This window comes from Zea mays, chromosome 10 (assembly GCF_902167145.1).
Source record: "Zea mays cultivar B73 chromosome 10, Zm-B73-REFERENCE-NAM-5.0, whole genome shotgun sequence".
In the NCBI taxonomy this organism is placed as follows: domain Eukaryota; kingdom Viridiplantae; phylum Streptophyta; class Magnoliopsida; order Poales; family Poaceae; genus Zea; species Zea mays.
The window spans coordinates 127,598,474-127,621,000 of NC_050105.1; the positions used below are offsets into that span (position 1 = coordinate 127,598,474).

Genomic DNA, 22,527 nt, shown 5'->3' on the forward strand with positions numbered 1-22,527 from the left:
ATAACTGGAATTTCAATCTTCTAACTACATAACTCGGGGAAATGAGAATGGGGACTTTTTCGATACTCTATCAGATTGCGAAACTACTCGATCATATCTAGAATTGTTTAACAACTGTAAGACTATTTTCAGCAACATTACTTATACAGATATACCTGCTCTAATTTCAAACTTCAACATTTAAAGAGTGTGCATTATACTATCTGGCCATATCCTAAAGCCCCTCTGCCTCTCTCTCTCTCACCTCCTGTCCCCTCTCCTCTCCGTGTCCGGTGGAGCTTCTCCACCTCCGGCCAAGATCTGGAACCAGCGAGGGTGCCCGGCGGTTCTCATCCCGGACCCCGACTCTTTCCTCATCTCTGCAACCTCTGGATCCTCCATCTGCCCCCCTGCAGGATCTGGAAGCTGCACCCGTCGGGGGGAGAAGCAAGCAGCACATCCAGCCCGCTCGAGCTCGCTCATCTGACCTCACCACTGAGCTTCCGCAGGATCTTCACATCCCCATTCCATTGACAACGTGAAAGAGAACATGTGACGGGGCTGCCAAGCTACATGACAACGACGCCGATTGCCGAATGCCGAGACACCGCGCACGCTCTTGCAGGCATGTAGTCCTATGCTATTCATCCTCCTCTCTCTCTCTCTCTCTCTCTCTCTCTCTCTCTCTCTCTCTCTCTCTCTGGTTTCTACGCCCGTCGTATAAGAGGCGCACACATACATGGATGAGGTAGGACAGGAAGGAATTTGGTGGTATTTTTGTAATCGCCAAAAAAATCATTTCCTGCAAGAAAACAATTTGGGTTATGTTCTTTGAGCGGAATTTCTAGTGACCCTAGACTCGTCCCCGGTTCTTGAACTATCTGTGATGAGTGAATGTTTACTAAATTCGAGTTAGTTTTGTACAGATAAAGATGATCGGTTGATCGACGTGGTATTTGTACCACTTTGCTGTCCGTGAAAGCCCGCTATATAGGTGGTGACATCAAGTGATCAAGATTTTATGGTGCGCAAGAGGTTGGGTTATAGTTCCCGTGGCCATCGAATTCCAACTATGCCACGTGTTCCAAACTCAGCTCGGGTACATGTTCTTTTGATTAGGTGTTTTTCTTTAATCACAATATGGCCATTGAATCCATGTAACAATCAACTGTAATGCAGGGGAAACGTTCTACCAGAAGAAAGAAAGATGAGAATGATGATATGTGTGCAATGGATTTGCTCGCAACTGTGGCAGGAAAGTTACTAGCAGATCAGGACAATTCATCTAGCGTTCCTAATACCAGTGCAGCGAAAGCTAAAAAAAGGAAATCAGTTAAGGAAGAACACTTTGATGAAATTCCGCCTCTAAAAAATGTGGCTATGGAGAAAGATGTGGGTTCTGGTAGCGTTAGTGCCTTCCCTAGGCAAGCTAAAAACTGCCTGGCAGAAAACTCATCGACAAGAAATGGAGCTGATACAGTATTAGAGTCACTAACAGTGAAATCAAATATGCTAGCAAAAATTCCTGAGTGTGGATCTTATGGAATACACCATGCAGGCTCCTCAAGTTCAGCAGAGCCTGAACAAGTGCATCAAGCTGAACCTAAAGTGAGCAGAAGACAAGCAGATGGACATCCTGTGGCTTATGGTATATTTAACTCCGTGGATGTGGATGGCAAACCTCCGGCTTTGGTTAGTTCTGACAGTAGCTCGTGTGTTCCTCTGAGCAGCCATGACAAGGAACATCAAACCTCTTCCTTGTATCGGGGTGTAGTGCAGTATACTGCAGATAGAGAAGATGATGAAAATTCTTCTGGGTGCACGCATCCAAGCACCATAGAAAGTAAGGGTTGCAAACCACAATATCTAGGTAACCATAGGATAAGGAAATTGCTTGCCTCGAAGGTAAGGAAGGCAGCACGTAATAAGATTTGTGGAGGGATTCCATCAAAAAAGATCTGTGGAGGGTTGTCAAAAAAAGGTATGACAATCCCCCAAATTTAATGTTTGTTTTATCTATACTACTAAATGATCCATTGTTGCCATAAAGACAGCCATGTTTCCATTTGCATCTCTCTAGTTTCATAGCAACTAGCCAATGCAGGAATTGTACTAATCAAGGGCTACTGATTGTCTTAATCAACTAGGTAGCAAGCTAAACTTATGTGGGAAAAAGATGTCCACCACACACCAAAAGGTGCAAAGAATGATTTTCAAAAAGAAAAAGCTAACGCACCGTACATCTTTTGCTAAGGAGATGCTAACTGAAGGTATTTTGTACTGTCAAATCACATTACCTGGTAATTTGAAGTCTTTAGTTTTTTTTTAAGATTATGCAGACACAAAGTTCTTTGCACTGAGTCAGTCAAACCCAATCTTCCACATGGCATTAATGGCCTCAGTCATTGTTTTAATTCTCTTACTAAAAGAAAACTGTTGCTTGCCATTTCAGCTAGTGGGACATCATTTGCTATGGAAGGTCAAAATAAATCATGTGAAGCTGAGAATTACCATGGTATTCGTGGATACTGTAGTGTTGTTTTTGTTGCTGTTGAATCCATTACTCATCATTTCCCCCTGTTTTCAGTTAAGCTAAGAATCAAGTCATTCAACATCCCAGAATTGTTCATTAAGGTCCCAGAAAATGCAACCATTGGATCACTGAAGGTAAACACTAGATGGGCATACAGAAGTTATTGCTAAGCAATTGTGCATTCCTTTGGCATCCCAATATTCTTTTTGGTGATGCTGTTATTAATTTACTATACAGTGTAATTGATGAAATCTGCAAGGTTGCAAGAGCGCACTTGAGTTCATAGATTTATCTTTTTCATTCCACAGTTGGTACGCTGGATTCAGTTGACTGTCATGTTAGATTTCTGCATTTGAGGTTTATTGCAATGTGGAATAATGAGTCTTCACAATAGTTTTACTGGTACCCTATACAGAGCAAATAAATAATTTGTTTAGTAACAGTTTGTAGTTCGTCTATGCCTACAGAGAGCTGTTATGGATGTTGTCAATAGTATAATGGAAGGTGGCCTACGCGTTGGTGTTCTTCTTCAAGGAAAAGATATCCAAGACGACAACAAGACACTTTGTCAGGCTGGGATATGCCACGATAAAAAGCTAAATAACATAGACTTCACGCTGGAGTGCGAGCGTGAGCGCGAGCCTCCCTCTGGAGTCATTATACAAGAACAGATGGATTTCCTCACCACAGATATGGTGGAGCCATTAGCTAGGTAGGTGACTTACACAGTACAGCTCTCTTAGGTGTAATGATTGGAGGATGCAGCAGCTTAAACTCTCCATGGTTTCCAGGATGAAGTGTGAGGAACCTTTTCCTGAAGCCGACGTCGGAGATGACAGCCAGCAGCCTAGAGCGCCTTATCGAAGCCGCTCTCTCTCTGACCTGTACTCTGTCCATTGTCCTGTTCAGATGGCTTCACAGGACACGACGGCGAGCTCCCAGGCCATCGTCCCTGTTTCGCCTGCGCCTTCAGACGTGGGCGCTCTAGCCATTGTGCCCCTTTGTAAGTCCAAGGGGTCTGAAGTCGGGCAGAGGCGCATGAGGAGGCCCTTCACTGTCGGCGAGGTTGAGGCGCTGGTGGGAGCGGTCGAGCAGCTTGGGACTGGAAGGTCTGTGTCCGGTGAATCTGTTTCGGTTGATGCGCAGGTTTATTTCGGATCACGCGTTGGGCTCATGTGTTCCTCCTGATGCTGTTTTGGTTCAGGTGGAGAGCTGTTAAAACGCTTGCATTCGACAGTATAGATCACCGGACCTACGTCGACCTCAAGGTGATTTTCTCTTAAAAATAAAGTCACATTTTTTTTAGATATTAGTTTTGAGTTTCCAGTTAAAAGACCTACAAAAGCAGCCAGTTCTGGTCGATTTCAATGCTGTGCTGGTGCTCTGCCATAGCCACCACCGGTACATTTCTCTGTTCGGTATCTTGTGGCGTTCGAACACGCTTTGAAATGCTGCTGATGGATGAACCAGGACAAGTGGAAGACCCTGGTTCACACTGCGAGCATATCCCCGCAGCAACGAAGAGGGCAGCCGGTTCCACAAGAACTTCTAGACCGTGTCCTCCTAGCGCAGGCCTACTGGTCCCAGCAGCAGCAGCAGGCGAGGCTCTAGGACAAGCCCCGCGGCAAGGCTCCTCTCCTCTTCCTGAGATCTGTTTTCCAAGGGAAAGCTTGTACTTGTCCTAGATTGGCAACCTATATTGTTTATTTTACCCTATATTGTTTATTTTACCAAACAAAGATGCTAACATATAGATTGGCAACCTACAACACCTATAGAAAATGGCTGCAGGCTGCTATGACAAATTAGTCACTGTCAGTGACTGACATCCGTATAAGTGGAAAAACAGTGACATGACATGCTCCGGTCCTGCGGCTTCCAGCCAAACAACAACGAACCCGCCTCCTCCCCTGGCCCGACGCGGGCTCTCCCGTCTCCTCTGATGGACGGGAACCAAACCTGGCCGCCCCCTACCCCCTCGCCGCCGCCCTTCTCCTCCCGGCCCCGCGCGTCGCCGTCCCCGGCGACGCACCGCCGGCGCCGCCGGCACTCCAAAAAACATAAGCCCCGGCCCGCGCCGGCGCCGACGCCGCAGGGCGCGGACTTCTCCGCGCTCCCGCCGGATCTCGTCCACCGGGCCCTCGCGGCCGCGTGCGCCTCCGACGTCGCGGCGGCCAGCCGAGCGTGCCGCGCGTGGTGGGACGCGCTGCGGCCGTTGCGCGAGGCCGCGGCGCTGCACGCGTATGGCCGACGCGTCAAGCACGACCCCGTGACAGGAGCCAGAGCCGTAGCCGCAGCCGCTGCCTCGCGCGGGGGAGGCGAACGTGTGGAGACGGAGAGGCAGCGCGCTCTGGGGCTGTTCCGGCGGGCGGCGAGGCTGGGCTCCGCGGCGGCGATGGTGGACGCCGGGCTGATGTGCTGGGAGGACGGGCGCCGGGAGGAAGCCGTCGGTTACTACCGGAGCGCTGCGGACCTGGGACATCCCATTGGGATGTGCAACCTTGGGGTCTCCTACCTCGAAGGTATGGTGGATTTGGGTTAACATTCGGGATTCAGGACGGATTAGACTTCTATCCGTTCATCATATATTCGATGCGCACTAATTTTATCTGCAGGACTTTTGAACCTTCCTAATATTTTTGGGGGAAAAAACTTTTGCTGTGCTCTGTCACTGTCTCTTGCGGTTGCGATTCGTGCAGTATACTTTGGGTTGTTTATGTCCAATCCTAAACTTTGCATAGTACTCTGTAATAAAGAATCCACTGATAATTGATCAGTGTAGTCAAGCATGTTATTTATTAGTTCGTTACTGATAAATTGTCTTGTTAATCTCAAGGCATTGCATCTGATATTGCTGCTAAATGTTTCCGCAGCTGATCCACCCAAGGCCGAGGAAGCTATTAGATGGTTTTATCCATCAGCATCTGCAGGCAATGCTCGTGCTCAATACAACCTAGGCCTTTGCTTGCAGAACGGGAAGGGTGTCAAGCGGAATCAGAAGGAAGCTGTAAGATGTGATACCTCTGCTATGTCGGTGTCACACACCACTTAAAATTTTCCTTACAGTAGAAGTATTTCTGTTTTCTATACGCATTCAGTGGTTGAAAAAAAACTAGGATAATTGGTACACTATCCTATTCATACAATCTATGCATTTACCACACCTCTTACTAGATATATTAGGAATAGACAACTGATGTTCAGTTGACGAACTACTCGTTACCCTCTGATCTGATGATGCTATTGAGTACCAGACTCTTTTGAAGCTCTTTAACTCAGCTAAGAGAAAGTAGCTTTTAATTTGAAAAAAAGTAATCTTGGTTGGGTTTCCTCTATCAATGTAATTATGATCATGTCACCTGGACCAATCAAAATACACTAACCAGCAGATACTGGACTACCAGCAAGTTCCCATACTCTTTTTAGTACTTGAGTTGTGCTGAATATGAAAGAGACTTATTAATGCAGGCAAAATGGTATTTGCGAGCTGCAGAGGGAGGGAATGTACGGGCCATGTATAACATTTCCCTGTGTTACAGCTACGGTGAAGGGCTTGCACAGGATCCAGTGCGTGCTAAGAGGTGGCTTCAACTAGCTGCTGATTGTGGTCACAAGAAAGCTCTTTATGAGTGTGGTATTAAGCTTTGTGCGGTATGTCTCATCTCTTTCTCATAGGAGTGCCAGATTTGCTTTTCTGGATTTGTTTTTTTTTTCAAAATGTTTGGCATAGCAGTGCACTTTTGTTTCGGAACTGTTTTTCAGGAGCTTGTCCTGTGTTGCATACCGTTATGCATTTCAGTTTGTAAATAATGCGCACATACGATTAGGACATAATGCTTGATTTCTTCGAGAAAATGGAAATCGTCCTAGGAGTAGTTCCCACATAATCAGATCTCCTACTAAACTATACAGTGTTGGCATTGACTTTCCATGTCTTCATTGCAAACGAGTGCTGTGCGCGGGTGAAACTTAAAGTAACATTGCAGCTGGTCTAATTCCTTTGTAAAAGTGGTTTGGATTAGAGTGGATGTGCGGGTAACATAGGCAAGGTAAATTTCTTAAACACAAGATTGGCAGTACCTACAGGTCAAATTGACATTTCAAGGTGATGATAATTTCCACGGCATGCTATTAACTAGACCAACCCTTAGTCCCTTGTATCGAAGTATTATAAGTTACTCATAACACGAACCCATGCCAGGTTCCCGTACTGTGATTGCTTCCTCAATTTTAAGAAATTCACGCGTTTACCTGTAACTCAGTTGGCGAGTGGCGTGACGTTGTCTCTCTCGTTTTATACACAGGCAGGAGACAAGGTCAAGTGTCTCATGTATCTAGAGCTGGCGACACGGCGTGGAGAAGCTGCTGCTGCTCACATGAGGGATGTAATACTTGAATCGCTCTCGGTTGTGAATGCGCAGCGTGCCATGTCGGATGCTGATAAATGGAAGCCTAGGACACTCCATCCTAGACCTAGAAGGTGAGGAAATGACGACGCCAAAGTGCAGAAGAACCATATCATCAAGATGTCCACACCCTAGTCATCTGTGGCCAGAATTGAAGCACAGAAGGTCGAAGCAAACATGTATGCTTCCTCGGCACCCACAGCCACAGGAATGTCAGTAGCCATCCTGTGGCTCTCTGTATAAAGCCATCCATTGGCAGATGTAATACCAGGAGAACTTGTAGTACAGAAAGTTCTGTAGCAAATACTACTTCCTCCCTTCCAAATTGCTACCTTAATTCTCGAATATTTGTCACCACTAGTTCATTTTTGAACTAAAATGTGACAAATAGAAATAACGGAGCGAGTATAAAATACTTTGGCTTTTCTAGATATGTATTTTTTATACACTTAAATACAAAGTAAAAGGAATGTATCTATAAATGCATTTACGAAGGCCTCCTTTGGTAAAATGTGGGAATATGAAAAACGTAGGAATAGAGTTGCATGACAACTACAATCTTAAAGGAATTAAAAATACAAGAAAACATCAAATAAAGTATTTGGATGAAGCATATAAAGAACACATGAATTAGAGGAGAGATAGACACAAAGGAAAGTTTTCAAGAGGTTGGACCTGTTGTTAGCAATTCTCCAGAATCTTGCTACAATGAACAATACTATAGGAAATTTATAGGAACTCAATCCTTTGCTCTAAAGGGATATATAGGAAAATTTCCTATATGATTTTAATCCTCCAAAAATTCCTCTATTTTTCCTTTGTTCCAAAGGGGGCCTACATTAGTGGGTTGCTGGTTTCATCAGTTTATATCCGAAGCCTGCAGGCCTGACATTTGTGTCCTTGTTATATCAGAAATGTTTGTCCATTGAAAGAAAAAGTAGAAATGTCTGGACATGGGCATAGAGCCATAGACATAGTGGCTAAAATGTCTATGGCTGTTGCAACCAAGACCAATGATGAACTCCGACGAGGTCTCGGTTGCCATGATTGATAGGATGTCTGAAGATGATGCCTAAACTAGCATGTAAACTGAAGATGACAACTCCATGCGCGCGCTGCTGTCAACGTCATGGCTAGGCCGGGCCACCGTGCTCGACCCCAAAGAAGCTCCAGCTTGGAGGGGACGAAGAAGCCAACGATGCTGTCTGCTCGGCTCCGGAGATGTTTGCCGTGCTCGCCGCTACGAAGGCCGCAGCACCGGGGAGGCCAGCCGCCGAGTGGCTGGACTCACCGTCTCACCCTCGATGATGACCTCGCCACCCTTTGGACTGCGATGACCTGTAAATTAACTTTTGAAGTGGTTGAATCTAAATGGAGTATGTATAAGTAAATAGATTTATGGTACATTAATTGTTAAAAACTACATTAGTTTTTTTTTTTGGCTGGAGCCAAAGTAGCAGGGGCTATATGCTTTAAAAAAAAAGGAGAGAGTGTCAGTATCAGTATATAGCTGTCGGCAAACCACTCGCTCTCACAGTGAGACGGCTGTACTGTACTGATCACTCCTGGCCTCTGCGAAGGAAAGAAGAGGTGGGGGAGGCTGGTTTGGTGGCCTGTACCGATTTGCAGCAGCTGATGGCGGCGCCTCTGCTCCCCTCTTCCGTCTCCGTGCTCCTCTCGCTCCACATCGCGCTGCTGCTGGTCCTCTGCTCCAGCCAGGTACCTGCCCCTCTTTTCCTCCGATCATAATTAGCCCGCTCGCGGTCCGGTTCTTGCTTGCTACGGTGTTCGACGCTTCCTGGATGTATACCTGAATTTTTGTCTGGATCCGGCATCAGTCCTTGCTACGGTTCTGTTGATTCTAAAGTTGCCTTCCGACTAGTTAATCTGGCTGCATAACTCGTGGTTTCGGAACCCGTGTTCGCTTCAACGATGGGTGTCAATGAACTAACTAATGGTTCGGTTGGTTATCGTCTGCTGGGTGTTAATCAACGAATGATTTGGTTGGTTATCCCCCGTTTGCAGGTAGGAGATTCCTGCTCCTCAGTGCGGGACTGCGGCACGGGCCTCTACTGCGGCAACTGCCCCGCCGCAGGCAGGACCAAGCTCTCCTGCATCAGGGACCTAGCCATCCAGCCCACCTCCATTGTAGTGCCACTGCCCTCTTGTATTTTTCCCCTTCTTTCTGTGTAACCACTTTGTCGTTGATCTATACTCTACGGGCGTTCGCTTCTTGCTCCAGGTGAAGGGGCTACCTTTCAACAGGTACTCATGGCTCGTCACCCACAATTCCTTTTCCATCCTCGGGGAGCCGTCGCGCACTGGGGTTGAGAGGGTCACGTTCTACAACCAGGAGGACTCCGTCACCAACCAATTGAGGGTAGGTTCTGGACTCATGACCAAATTATTCCTCGGGCCTCTGTTTATTTCAGATGTGTGTGTGTGTCATCAAGCAATTCGTAATGGTGTTGTTCGCAGAATGGTGTCAGGGGATTGATGCTTGATATGTATGACTTCAACGATGATGTATGGCTCTGCCACTCCCTGCAAGGGCAATGCTATAACTTCACTGCTTTCGTAAGTTTATTCTTTGCAGATACTTACCAGTTTATTGCCAATCCTAGAATTTGGTAGGCTATCTTGAATGCAATCTAGGTACATTATTCTGTAATTATATGTTCAAGTTTGAAGCTCCCAGTTTTCACCCCCTCCAGACCTCAACTGGTATGAATAAATGTAGTAAACCATAGTTTATTTCTTGGTTCCTAAATTTATCCGAAACTTCAAGACATGTTGCATTCAAGATAGCCTACCAAATTCTAGAATTGGAAGAAAAAAAAATATTATTCACATCAGTTTATCCGAAGCTTCCAAGACATGTTGCATTCAAGATATCCAAAACGCTCCAAACTAAGATGTTCAAGTTAAATACAATGTTAGGTACCAGCAGTTGACACACTAAAAGAGGTGGAAGCATTTCTCTCCGAGAATCCCACAGAGATCATAACAATATTTATTGAGGATTATGTTCATTCACCGATGGGACTGAGCAAGGTCTTTACTGCTGCTGACTTGATGAAGTATTGGTATCCAATCTCGGAAATGCCAACTAGTGGCAAGGACTGGCCAAGTGTCACAGATATGGTTGCAAAAAACCGCAGGTTGCTGGTGTTTACTTCTGATGCTTCAAAGGAGGCTAGTGAAGGAATAGCTTACCAATGGAGCTACTTGCTAGAGAATGAACGTAAGTACAACTGTCGTTGCTCTCTAATAACATCTAAAACCATTTCCCCCGAGATATTGGTACTCCCACCAGTCATAAAAACAAAAATGTCATTTAGGACAAGATTTTATTAAGCATCAATAACTTTGTTATTTAGTTTTGGAACATGTAAGATATATGTCTAGATCTGTATCAGAAAATAGTTGTAATATCTCATGAACTTAAAGGTTTTAAGAATATATTCTACAATATAGTATTGGTCAAATCTATGCATTGAAGAATTTGTAGTGTCAAAATGTTGAGTATTTTTTACCAATGGAGTAGGAAATAGTGATGACCAAACCTGAAATATTTCAGTTGCAATATGTACTAGTCCTTTAAAATTGTAAGTCGTTTTGTCTTTTCTAGGTATATAGCTTTTGTTATGTATCTACACATAGAATATGTCTACATGCATAGCAAACACTATGTACTAGAAAATCTAAAGCGAATCTAGAACATAGGGGGTACTATATTGTCAGGGCCCACTACAGTGACGTCGGTATTGTAGCAGCATGCCCCTCAGGTAGGTTAGATAAAGATAATGCTAGTTTGGGATAAGATTAGAATTAGAGATAATATTAGATCTAGTCCTTAGAGGTCAAGTAACCCTCTCTATATAAGGAGAAGGATTGTATCAATTGAAGGTACGCAAGAGATTAGAAGGAAATCTCTTCTCTCTTGTCGCCCGTGGGCAAAGCTCCGCGGCCGGCCTCCCCAACGCCCCTTACCCTAGTCGTCGCCCTCTAACCCTAGCCATCGCCCTCTAACCCTCGCATCCCCATCCAGCGAACAGTACTCGCGATCCTAGGAACCACATAACATCGGCCCCAAACCCTAACCTCTGACCATAACAATCTAGTATCGGAGATGTCCAACGATCCTCCATCTTCCACCCACCCGCCACATCCATCGGCCTCCACCAATCTTGTGCCACCCACCACCATGACGCTAACACCACCATCCTCTTCTACACCCCCTCACACTTGGAACCATAGCCGCCACAGTCCAGGACCTGGCCCGATCCATGGCGACCATGCAGGCCTTCCTGACGGCACCCAGATTCCCACAGCCACCACCGACCACAACCGTGCCACCACCGCCCTCTCCACCTCCGCCACTTTACAGCCTTCCATCCACCACCACGCCAGGCGTGCCCCTTCATCTCTTGCCAATGCCAGCGTCACCATCCCCAATCCCATTATATGTGTTGGCCCCAATAGGAACAACACAATATACAATAACGACATCACCATCGCCATTAGAATCAGCATCTACATCTCCGGAACATCACCCACCTCAGGGAGGCGGTACATGGCGGCCATGTTGCCTGAGCCCATGTCGACCCCACAGGGACTAGCTCCCCAGCCTTCTGTTCCTCCGGCGACGAGCTCCATCCCGGTGACCTCCGAGGCAGCAGCCGCCACCAGCACGTCGCCAACTGCGCCCTTGTCGCAGGACTCCTTCATGGCATTCCAGTGCAGGACTCCCAGACGTTGATCATCAACCACCTGTCAGTGTTGACCGCCTGATTAGGGGCGATCGATGCTATTAAATTTGCTCTCAAGTCATTTACCAAACCATTTTGAACCCATGCATATTTAAATTCGCTCTCATGGTGAATCGAATTCAACAAAGTGCTAATATGGCTCCTTTGACCACTAGGCTATAGACCTATTCGCGGACCATGAGATCCTTATATAATCATTGGTTTAATCTGGGCACATACAACTTCGAACGAAAACTGTGAGTGTTGAGTGACTTTATTGACTTATTGTTTCCCCTAAAGGCCATTTGCTTGACATTGGCAAAAAAATGATTTCTATAATAATGTTAAAAATTGGTTTTGGTACATGCATGTACAAGTTTTCCTGTTTTTAACTATATTTGACTAATTCTAATTTATTTATTAGGATGAGTTGAAGATGTGTGTGCTATAAGATAATACATCTAAAAAATGACATTGTCCATTGATGCCTAATCACCTAAAATTTGCCTTAGAACATGTGGTACTCCCAATGTTTTGAATTGCATGCTAATACATTTAGCGGTGGCCTCCTTTAAAAGCTATAAAAAGTTGTAGAATGATATAGTGGAACTATTAAGCATTTAACTTATTAAAATATGAACACAGATATCTATACTATACTTAAAGCACCAGTTTCAACGGTCGTCACGTGTCATTTTTTTACAAATAACCTCTCACAACTATTTCAAATTAATCCGTTGCACGCATATAGATGGCCAAACGGCGGTACGGTATGGGCCAGACATCCGCGGGCCACAACTCTGATCTAGGCACGTCATGCCGAATCCATGCCCTGATGGAAGAAGGGTGGGAGACACTGGGTGAAGCTGTCTAACCAATAGAACATCATGCTCAGATATTTTTAATATTAAATATGAATTATATATATATATATATATATATATATATGTATATACGTTTTTTTGTAAAATAAAAAATATAAACGTGTCGGGCCGGGCCAGCACTATGGCCCGAGGCTACAACCCAAGCACGGGACGACGTTATTGGCTCTTGCAAGCATTAGGTCGTTTCGGAGACCATATTGACGCAATGGACTCCATGGTGTTTGAGGTTGCTGAATTGGATGGAGCAACAATGATTGTCACATTAACAGTAAAATGAAAGTTATTTGTTGGTTTTAAACGTTAGTAATTGCTACGAAGTAGCATAATTTATATGCAGCGCATCTAGTTTTTATTGATGTCTGACTTTAGCAATCACTCCATATTTTGATGTATCTTTTTTATAAGTTTGACTTCATGTGACTTATTTTAGAAACTTGAGCTCAGAAACTTTCTCTTATTTAGTCTCTACATGGTGGAATTATGTCATTTTATAATCTCTATCCGTTCAGTCAGTCGTTGTTAACTCTCATCTAATCGCTCACTTCATTGACCGTATTGTACCAAGACATATTGCATGGAGTAAACAATAACATCAGTTAGCCAAATAAAAAAAAATATTATACAGAGAGCGGAGACAATTAATAAAAAATCTTGAAATTTTTTTGATGGATAGTTTACGTGGGTAGTGTTGTAAGCCGTCGCAACGCACGGGCAACCGACTAGTCAAAATTAATGTACAAGATCTGGGAGAACATGCCTCCACATCCATTGCTTGACATTTACCATGTGAATCAACTTACTGTTGCAATCAACATCCATAACGATTCAATATTCAATTATCAACAACCCAACAATTGTTTGTTGGTCTATTATATTATTTATTAAGTAAAGAACCTAATGAGAAGGGTAGCACTGGTGAGAGTTTTCTCATTGAGTCACCAGGTTGCGAGTTCCTGCATTTACGCTTGCTTCGGTTTATCCCTTTTCCAGACTTATTCATGTGGGAGCCTCTGGCACTGTGTCGGTCTTTTTTTAAGTAAAGAACCTAATGAAGAGGTATAGATTTTATAGTATTTTATAGCAAGGAATGAAAGTCCGCCTTGTACAGGATTAATGGTGCTAAATATATTTTGTGGCTATGATAAATAGTGGTGTTTTGATGACCTAAAGCAACATTAGTGGCAATAGTGGAACAATTGACAATATCATTGCGATATACTCTATGAAAAAGCTATAGCGTGGTATTTAAAACCCTGGTTACCCTATGGTTCGACTTTTGAACTTGTATTATCATTTTGTTCATAATTGTTAGACTACCCGTCTAGGGTTTGTGCTATTCCCTGTGTAATGACCATTATACCCCTGTGTAATGGGCCTTGGCCCAGTTACTCTCCCTATTTAATACCACTCCCAACCCCTGATTAGGGTATGGGTTCCTATTCTAACATGGTATCAGCTAGGTTTAGTCTTTTTTTCCTCTCCCCGAGCAGCCACAGCCGCCAGGGGACTTTCCCTCCACTGTAGCCGCCGCCGGCCTCCACACAGCCAGCGCCGCCGGCTCCAGCCGCCGCCCTCCCCTGACCCACCTCCGGCCGCCGGCCTCCCTCCCCTCTCCCCGGCGCGCCGCCCGCCGCCCCTGCGCGGCCGCCTCCCTCCCGGTGCGCGACCGCCGCTCACAGGGCCGCCGCCCCTGCGCGGCCGCCTCCCTCCCGGTGCCGCGCCTCCGAGGCCGCGCCTCCCTCTGCCGCGACCACCGCTCCAGGCCGCGCGCGGGCAGCCGCCCCGGCTCCGCGACCTCCTCTGTTTCTGGACGCAGCAGGGAGCAGCCGCTCACCTCCACTGCTCCCTCCGGTGTTGTTCTTCAGGCAGGCTTCCCTACCTCGCTCCCTCCCCGACCCGGCTTCGTTCCTTGCTGTGACTTCCTCCAGCCGTCGCTGCCATGGACGACACCACCTCTGCCGCCACCGTCCCCATCACCCCCGCTGCGATCAGCAGCGCGCCCACCCATGAAGGGGCCCCCTACATCACCGGCCTTGCGCCGCTTCCTGCCGTCTCCCCGCTGACCCTGCGCCGCGGATCTCCGCCGGGGTTTCCCACCCTCGCTTCACCCACCTGGAGCCACGCCGTCACGCCCTCCGCACTTCCCACCGTCGCCTCCCCGCTCGTCGACACCCTCGCGGAGATCCAGGCCGCTGTGACGGCCTCGCGGGAGCGCGAGCGCGCCGCCTCCCTCGCTCTGGAGCGAGAGCGTGCTCTGGGTGCCGCTCTGACCACCCAGATGGCCACTACGCAGCGCCTCCTCGGTCGCCCGCCGGTCGCCCCTGTGGAACCCCCGGAGGACCCCCGCGACTCCGACCTCGACGCCGACCTCATCGCTGCTCTTCACGCTCAGGCCGCTGGTCTGCACAACATCCGGGCCCTCGTGTCCGTGGTGTTGGATCCGGCGTCTTCCCACTACCCCCGCTGGCGAGGACAGGTCCTCCTCACGCTGCGGCGGTTCGTCCTCGACGATCACGTCCTCGTCGATCACGACGCCCCACCGCCTCGCTCCTGGTGCCTCATGGACAGCGTTGTCCTCTCGTGGCTCCACGGCACCATCACCGTTGAGCTGCAGGACATCATCCGCGATCAGGCGGACACTGCTCGCCAGGCGTGGCTCGCTCTCGAGGACCAGTTCCTCGGGAATCGGGATGCGCGGGCGCTCCACCTCGACGCCCAGTTCCACCTGTTCTCTCAGGGAGACCTCTCCGTGGGAGAATACTGCCGCCAGATGAAGGGTCTGGCTGACTCTCTCCGCGATCTCGGCGAGCCAGTTGCCGATCGTACCCTGGTGCTGAACCTCCTGCGTGGCCTCAGCCCCCGCTACGGCCACCTGAAGGCTCTCATCAAGAGGAGCGTGTCCTTCCCCACCTTCCACGCCGTGCGGAACGAGCTTCTCCTCGAGGAGCTCACCATGGCGAATGAGGCACCCACTCCTGCCTCGGCCCTCTACAGCGCTCCCACCAGTGGTCAGCCGCCTTCAGGGGGCCAGGCCACCCGTCCTCCGTCGACCGGGGCTCCCACCCGCCCCCCTCCTGCCGTCCCGGCGGCCCCTCGTCCGACTTCTACGACCGACGGGGGTCGTCGCTCCCGCAAGGGCGGCCGTGGGAGCGGCGGCTCCTCTCGTGGTGGTCCCTCCGACCGGGGTGGCGGCCACGCGTGGCCGTCCTTCTACAACCCCTGGACCGGGACCATCGCCATGTGGCCGGGCCAGGCACCGAGTGCACCCCGTCCTCCGGCGCCCGCCCTCCTGACTACACCTCACTACGGCGCACCTCCTTATGGTGTTCCCGTCGTGCCCCAGGCTCCGCCCGCGCTCCTGCCCCCGGGGACCCACACCTCGACGCCTTGGTCCCCGCCGGCTGGTGGTTGGGACAGCACCTCCCTCGCTGCTGCCTTCAGCACCATGGCGATGACCCCACCCCCCTCCGACTGGGTGATCGACTCCGGTGCCTCGTACCACACCACCCCCACGGCAGGCACGCTCTCTCGCTCCCATCCCCCACTCCCCTCTCACCCATCCTCGATCGTCGTTGGAAACGGTTCCACTCTGCCAGTCACCTCAGTAGGTGCCTCGGTTCTCCCTGGGCCGTTTTACCTCAACGATGTTCTCGTAGCTCCCCACATCACCCACAATCTTCTTTCTGTTCGTCGATTCACTACTGACAACTCCTGTTCCATTGAGTTTGACCCCTCTGGTTTTTCTGTGAAGGATCTGGCCACCAGGACCCTTCTCGCCCGCTGTGACAGCTCGGGGCCTCTCTACACGCTCCAGCCCTCCACCGCCGGCGTGTCTCCACCTCCTGCCTTGGTCTCCACCACCTCCTCCACCACATGGCATCGACGTCTCGGCCATCCTGGACCCGACGTCATGACCAAGATTACCAGTAGTCTCGATCTTTCATGTAGTAGGGGACATTTTGAGGGTCTCTGTCATGCTTGTCAGTTAGGCCGACATACTCGTCTCCCATTTACTACTTCTTCTTCTCGGGCTGAGCAGGCTTTTGATCTGGTTCATTGTGACCTTTGGACCTCCCCTGTACTCAGTCTTTCTGGTTATAAATATTACCTGGTGATTTTGGATGATTTTTCCCATTTTCTCTGGACCTTCCCGCTTCGGTTGAAGTCGGACACATTCACCACCCTCACACACTTCTTCACCTGGGTATCCACTCAGTTTCGTCGCCCGGTCCGTGCTCTGCAGTGTGACAATGGCCGCGAGTTCGATAACAACGCCTCTCGCTCCTTCTTCCTCACTCATGGCGTCCAGTTGCGTCTCTCGTGCCCCTACACTTCTGCCCAGAACGGCCGAGCCGAACGCATGATCCGCACCACCACTAACATGCTCCGCTGTCTCCTCTTCCAGGTGTCTCTCCCTGCCAGCTACTGGGCAGAGGCCCTGCATACTGCCACCCACCTCCTCAACCGTCTTCCCTCGAAGGCGGTACGCCACCCTACCCCCCACTTCGCCCTTTACGGCACAGCCCCTTCCTATGACCACCTTCGCGTGTTCGGCTGTGCCTGCTACCCTAACACTTCCGCTACCGCTCCACATAAGCTTTCTCCTCGCTCCACCCGCTGTCTATTCCTTGGCTACTCCCCTGACCACAAGGGGTACCGGTGTCTGGACCTCACCTCCCACCGCATCATCATCTCTCGTCATGTCGTCTTTGACGAAGATGTATTTCCCCTTGCTGGCTCCACCCCACCCACCGATCTTGACTCCCTCCTCGAGTCCGATCCGCTTCCTCCCCCACCTTCGGCTCCCCGTCTTGCGCCGTTACCTGCTCCTCGTGCGGCCCCCACGACCTCTTCCGCGCCACGCGCGGCCCCGTCGACCCCGCCTGCGCCACGCGCGGCCCCGTCGACCCCGCCTGCGCCACGCGCGGCCCCGTCGACCTCGCCTGCGCCACGCGCGGCCCCGTCGACCCCGCCTGCGCCACGCGCGGCCCCGTCGGTCCTGCCTGCACCACGCACGGCCCCGGCGATCCCGCCTGCGCCCACGCGCGGCCCCGTCGACCCCGCCTGCGCCACGCGCGGCCCCGTCGACTCCGGCTCGATTCGCCAACCCCGCCCTCGTCTACCATCGCCGCGGCCACGCCACTACCTCGGCACCCCCCGACGCGTCCCCATCGACGAGCGCGGCCCGCTTCGCCGACCCCGCCGTCGTCTATCACCGCCGTGAGCCGGCCCCTCCTGCCGCTCTCGACGTTCCGGTGGCTCACTCCGAGTCATCCGTATACCACCCGGTCGCCATCCATCGCGACCCTGGGCACGTCCACCCGATGGTGACTCGACGCGCTGCTGGCGTTCTCCGCCCCGTCGACCGGCTCATCCTGGCAGCCGCTACGACCAGCACTCCACCCGACGCTTCACCGGTACCCTCCTCCGTTCGCACTGCCCTCGCCGACCCACACTGGCGTCGCGCTATGGAGGAGGAGTACGCGGCCCTCTTGGCCAACCACACTTGGGACCTGGTGCCGCGTCCACCAGGCACCAACGTGGTCACCGGCAAGTGGCTATTTCGCCACAAGCTGACCTCAGACGGCTCCCTCGACCGCTACAAGGCCCGTTGGGTCCTTCGGGGCTTCACCCAGCGCCCCGGAGTGGACTACGACGAGACCTTCAGCCCTGTCGTCAAGTTCGCCACTGTTCGCGCCGTCCTCTCCCTCGCCCTCTCCCGCGACTGGGCGATCCATCAGCTCGATGTCAAGAATGCCTTCCTCCATGGCACTCTGACGGAGACTGTCTACTGCAGCCAGCCCACCGGCTTCGTCGACGCTGACCGTCCGGACCTGGTTTGCCGGCTGAACCGATCCCTGTACGGCCTCAAGCAGGCGCCACGGGCTTGGTACAGCCGCTTCGCCTCCTACCTGGCCTCTGTCGGCTTCGTCGAGGCCAAGTCGGACACGTCCCTGTTCATCTACAGGCGCGGCGACGACACCGTCTACCTCCTACTCTACGTCGACGACATTGTGCTCACGGCATCCACCGCCGACCTCCTTCAGCGCACGATCGTCGCCCTTCAGCGGGAGTTCGCGATGAAGGACCTGGGGCCCCTCCACCACTTCCTCGGCGTCACCGCCGAACGTCGGCCCCAGGGTCTCTTCCTCCATCAGCGCCAGTACGCCATCGACATCCTGGAGCGGGCTGGCATGTCTGACTGCAAGCCCTGCTCCACGCCTGTCGACACTCAGGCGAAGCTCTCTGAGGACGACGGGCCTCCGGTCGCCGACGCGACGTCCTACCGGAGCCTCACCGGCGCGCTCCAGTACCTCACGTTCTCCAGGCCCGACATCGCTTACGCCGTCCAGCAGGTGTGCCTGCATATGCACACTCCGCGGGAGCCCCATCTCACTGCGCTCAAGCGGATTCTACGCTACCTCCGCGGCTCCCTCGACTACGGTCTCCTACTCCGCCCATCCCCGACGTCGGAGCTCGTGGTCTACACCGACGCTGACTGGGCTGGCTGTCCCGACACGCGCCGGTCCACCTCCGGCTACGCCGTCTTCCTGGGCGCCAACCTCGTCTCTTGGGCCGCCAAGAGGCAGCCCGTCGTCTCTCGCTCCAGCGCTGAGGCCGAGTACCGTGCCGTGGCCAATGGCGTGGCCGAGGCTTCCTGGCTGCGCCAGCTCCTCCACGAGCTCCACAGTCCCCTCCAGCGCGCCACCCTCGTCTACTGCGACAACGTCAGCGCGGTCTACCTCTCCACCAACCCCGTGCAGCATCAGCGCACGAAGCATGTGGAGATCGACCTGCACTTCGTCCGCGAGCGTGTCGCTGCCGGTGACGTCCGCGTTCTCAGCGTCCCCACCACGCTTCAGTTCGCCGACATCTTCACCAAGGGGTTACCGTCGAGTGTCTTTTTAGACTTCCGATCCAGTCTCAACATCTGTACAGGATAGAGTTGTGACTGCGGGGGGGTGTTAGACTACCCGTCTAGGGTTTGTGCTATTCCCTGTGTAATGACCATTATACCCCTGTGTAATGGGCCTTGGCCCAGTTACTCTCCCTATTTAATACCACTCCCAACCCCTGATTAGGGTATGGGTTCCTATTCTAACAATAATCATTGCACTGCTTTAGTCAAAATATTAAAAAAAGCTATCTGTAGTTGAAGAAATGTTGTAATTCAGTATTGGTTACTGATTTGCAATTCACGGTTGATAATTTTCTTTTGAAGATCTTTTTTCTTCACCTGTTCTGGGGTAAGGAATGCAAGTTATGGTAACTGAGGCGGTATAGAATCAGCTTTGGCCGAAATATTTGGACTGGTGGTAAGCATGTTATGCGCACTAGTAACAGAAATATCTTATGGCTAAAGAAGAGAATAAATTGTGTACTAAGGGCCCGTTTGGCACAGCTCCAGCTCCTGATTCTAAGCGAGGATCTGGAGGAGCCGTGCCAAACGGGTATTTTTTAAAACTGATTCTCGTGTGGAGCCGAAAGATCGGGAGTCGTTTTTGTGAAGAAAGGTGAGATCTAAAAAAACCTGCTCCACCCTCCCTTAAAATAGCTCCTCAACCAACCAAATATGGACCTCCTCTTAAAGTTTGATCGAAATTACCCGCAATTACCATTGGACAAAAACATAACGAGTCAATTTATGGATTAAACATTTGAGACCATTTTATGCACTACTATGATGGAAATATTTTATATGTTATTGTTTCATATTTTTTTCCATATATGTATCCTATTTATTGGTTTGTAACAAAGTTGAACTGCAAAGGGTAAAACAGACAATCACCACAGACCATCAACTCTTAGAAGACAAGAATCAATTTACTTGCCAAACAGTTTTAAAAATGATTCTGATTTTCTAGGAGGATCAGCTCCTCACGAGGATCAGGATCTAGGGCTAAAGAAGCAGGAGCTGGAGCTTTGCCAAACGGGCCCTAAGTGTCCTTCCACAAACTTCGCATGATAAAATTTGACTAAAAATAGCTGTAAATGTGTCAACGTCAGGAGTTTGGTGCAAGACAAGCATCAAGGTTAGAATTCGTGTTCCTAACAAAGGGGCTAGATTATGCCTCAGATTGGCCTGTTGGCCATCTAAATTGCCATATGAAAAATGAAATGGCAATTACCCAGGTAACTATTACTCGACTATAATGCATCCACAATTGACTTTGCTTCCTACCTTACACCAAGGACAAACGCAAGAGTTTTCTTCTGTATCCGAATTAATACTTCATTTCTCATAATCATGGCAGCTGGAGATCCAGGGATTGTGCCTGGTTCTTGTCCAAACAGGAAGGAATCGCAGCCACTGAACTCAAGGCCGGCATCTCTATTTCTGCAAAATTACTTCCCCACGATCCCCGTGCAGAACGAAGCATGTAAAGAGAATTCTGGGCTACCACAAATGGCCCAGGCTTGTTATGCCGCAGCTGGGAATAGGATCCCGAACTTCATAGCTGTGAATTTCTACATGGTAATGTTCGGTTCCCACAGTTACAAGCAAGCTTCCCTTGTTGCATGGAACAGAAATTTGCTCACTGCGGCATGTGCAGCGAAGCGACGGTGGTGGTGTTTTCGATGTTCAAGACAGAATCAATGGCCGCACCTTATGTGGGTGTGACACCATTGCTGCTTGCCAGGTAATTGCGAAGCTGTAGCTTAACTTTTGATGCTGGGACACCTTTTTTTTTGTCCCTTTTGAGTTAGCATGCTATTTGTTTTCTATGATCATTAATTAGCACCAGGGCCGACTTGTCCAAGAATACCGTCGAACATTCTCTTTTAGAGCATAGAAGTTATAACGTCTTTTTTTCTTAATGTTGGTGGTTTTTGTTGATGTCCTCACCAATGAATATCTGCAGGCTGGAGCACCAATGGGTGCATGCAAGGACACGGGGGCACCAAATCAGACTACATCGCCCTCTGTAAATGGAAATGTCTATTCAGGAACTATAGAATTCAAGACGCATTCCACTAGTGCTGCTAGCAATAACAACATCCGGAGTAGATCTGTTTTTCTGCTAAGGCTGCAGTTGACTTTGCTGCTCTTTTTCTCTTTCAGGCTCTAGTTTTCATATATCTGGACCTTTTTCCCACCTACTGTATAGCTGAAAGTAACATCAGCTTTTGTTGTGAGCTTGCTTTCTCTATTGGGATGACGGTTAGTGCCTTGCTAGCTTTATAATCTATAGTTGGGAGGGGGTGTGGATCAATGTTAATGAAAGAATGGGTAGAGATCTTCCTCTGTTCTCCGAGGAGGAGTAATACGGCTACAACCTACAAAGAAACTGATGAGTGGAAGTTCATGCTGGTTATGTGATTACTAGATATATGCATGCGTGTTGCACCTAGACCGAAATTTTGTTCACATCAATGGAAACCGCGTCTTCTCTGTGCCCTCTACTGACGGGTGGGTCACCACGGTCAGCGACCATGGCGGTGCTACCAAGGCTGACGGGTGGGGTCACCACTTACCTTACTCAAATTAAATAGACTATTATTTAGATCATTTCTCATTCCTCTCCTACTGCGAGCTCGTCACCTTTAGCCTCCCTTTCTCCCTATTGGCTACCACTAACGTCAACGCCTTCTATGGTGTCGTCGATGTCGACCTTTTATCTCTTCTCTCTTTGGGATCCTAATGTTAACCCGTGCTATATGATAATACTTTGTATCCATAAGGTATTGTTCGGTTATTCATATCCATTTAGATTGGATGAGGTTGAAAAAATTATGAAAGATTTTGATTTATTTAGGATTTAAACCCAACCAATTCACATGAATTGAGAGCAAAATGAATAAGCCATAAACCATATTTGTTTCGTTGGAATTAAATTCTATTCTAATAATCATAATTTAGACACAAATTAATTAAGTTAATATATTTGTATGTTATCCTAACTAATTTGAGCGATATCTATACACTACATTTATAGCATAGAGAAGCAAGTAGAAGAGGGTGATATAAGTTG

The 22,527-nt window shown here is 49.4% G+C and overlaps 3 protein-coding genes across 6 annotated transcripts; all 3 read left to right on the top strand.

Moving 5' to 3' along the window:
• Window positions 1-209: 209 nt before the first annotated feature.
• Window positions 210-5,538, top strand: LOC111589230 (uncharacterized). Of its 3 annotated transcripts, none has more exons than XM_035963491.1 (10): window positions 210-604; window positions 906-1,078; window positions 1,159-1,960; window positions 2,127-2,249; window positions 2,432-2,494; window positions 2,567-2,646; window positions 2,980-3,224; window positions 3,304-3,621; window positions 3,717-3,780; window positions 5,386-5,538. In XM_035963491.1, the coding sequence occupies exons 2-10, from the start codon at window positions 1,001-1,003 to the stop codon at window positions 5,467-5,469; spliced, it is 1,857 nt and encodes a 618-aa protein (XP_035819384.1). In that variant the 5' UTR covers window positions 210-604; window positions 906-1,000; the 3' UTR covers window positions 5,470-5,538. The 3 variants fall into 3 exon arrangements, with proteins under 3 accessions (XP_035819384.1, XP_008663312.1, XP_020400777.1); XM_008665090.4 differs by lacking the exon at window positions 5,386-5,538 and adding an exon at window positions 3,983-4,342; XM_020545188.3 differs by lacking the exons at window positions 2,127-2,249; window positions 5,386-5,538 and adding an exon at window positions 3,983-4,342.
• On the top strand, window positions 4,659-7,219 carry LOC100383612 (uncharacterized). The gene is made up of 3 exons (NM_001176260.1): window positions 4,659-5,034; window positions 5,386-6,163; window positions 6,817-7,219. Exons 2-3 carry the CDS (start codon window positions 5,975-5,977, stop codon window positions 6,994-6,996), a joined length of 369 nt encoding a protein of 122 aa, NP_001169731.1. The 5' UTR covers window positions 4,659-5,034; window positions 5,386-5,974; the 3' UTR covers window positions 6,997-7,219.
• A 1,251-nt stretch (window positions 7,220-8,470) lies between these two features.
• On the top strand, window positions 8,471-21,885 carry LOC100193675 (uncharacterized). 2 transcript variants are annotated; one of them, NM_001138768.1, is made up of 8 exons: window positions 8,471-8,637; window positions 8,944-9,066; window positions 9,161-9,298; window positions 9,397-9,495; window positions 9,859-10,162; window positions 20,809-21,029; window positions 21,109-21,195; window positions 21,418-21,884. In NM_001138768.1, exons 1-8 carry the CDS (start codon window positions 8,554-8,556, stop codon window positions 21,622-21,624), a joined length of 1,263 nt encoding a protein of 420 aa, NP_001132240.1. In that variant the 5' UTR covers window positions 8,471-8,553; the 3' UTR covers window positions 21,625-21,884. The 2 variants fall into 2 exon arrangements, with proteins under 2 accessions (NP_001132240.1, XP_008661429.1); XM_008663207.2 differs by lacking the exon at window positions 8,471-8,637 and having other exon boundaries at window positions 8,836-9,066; window positions 21,418-21,885.
• Window positions 21,886-22,527: the final 642 nt, after the last annotated feature.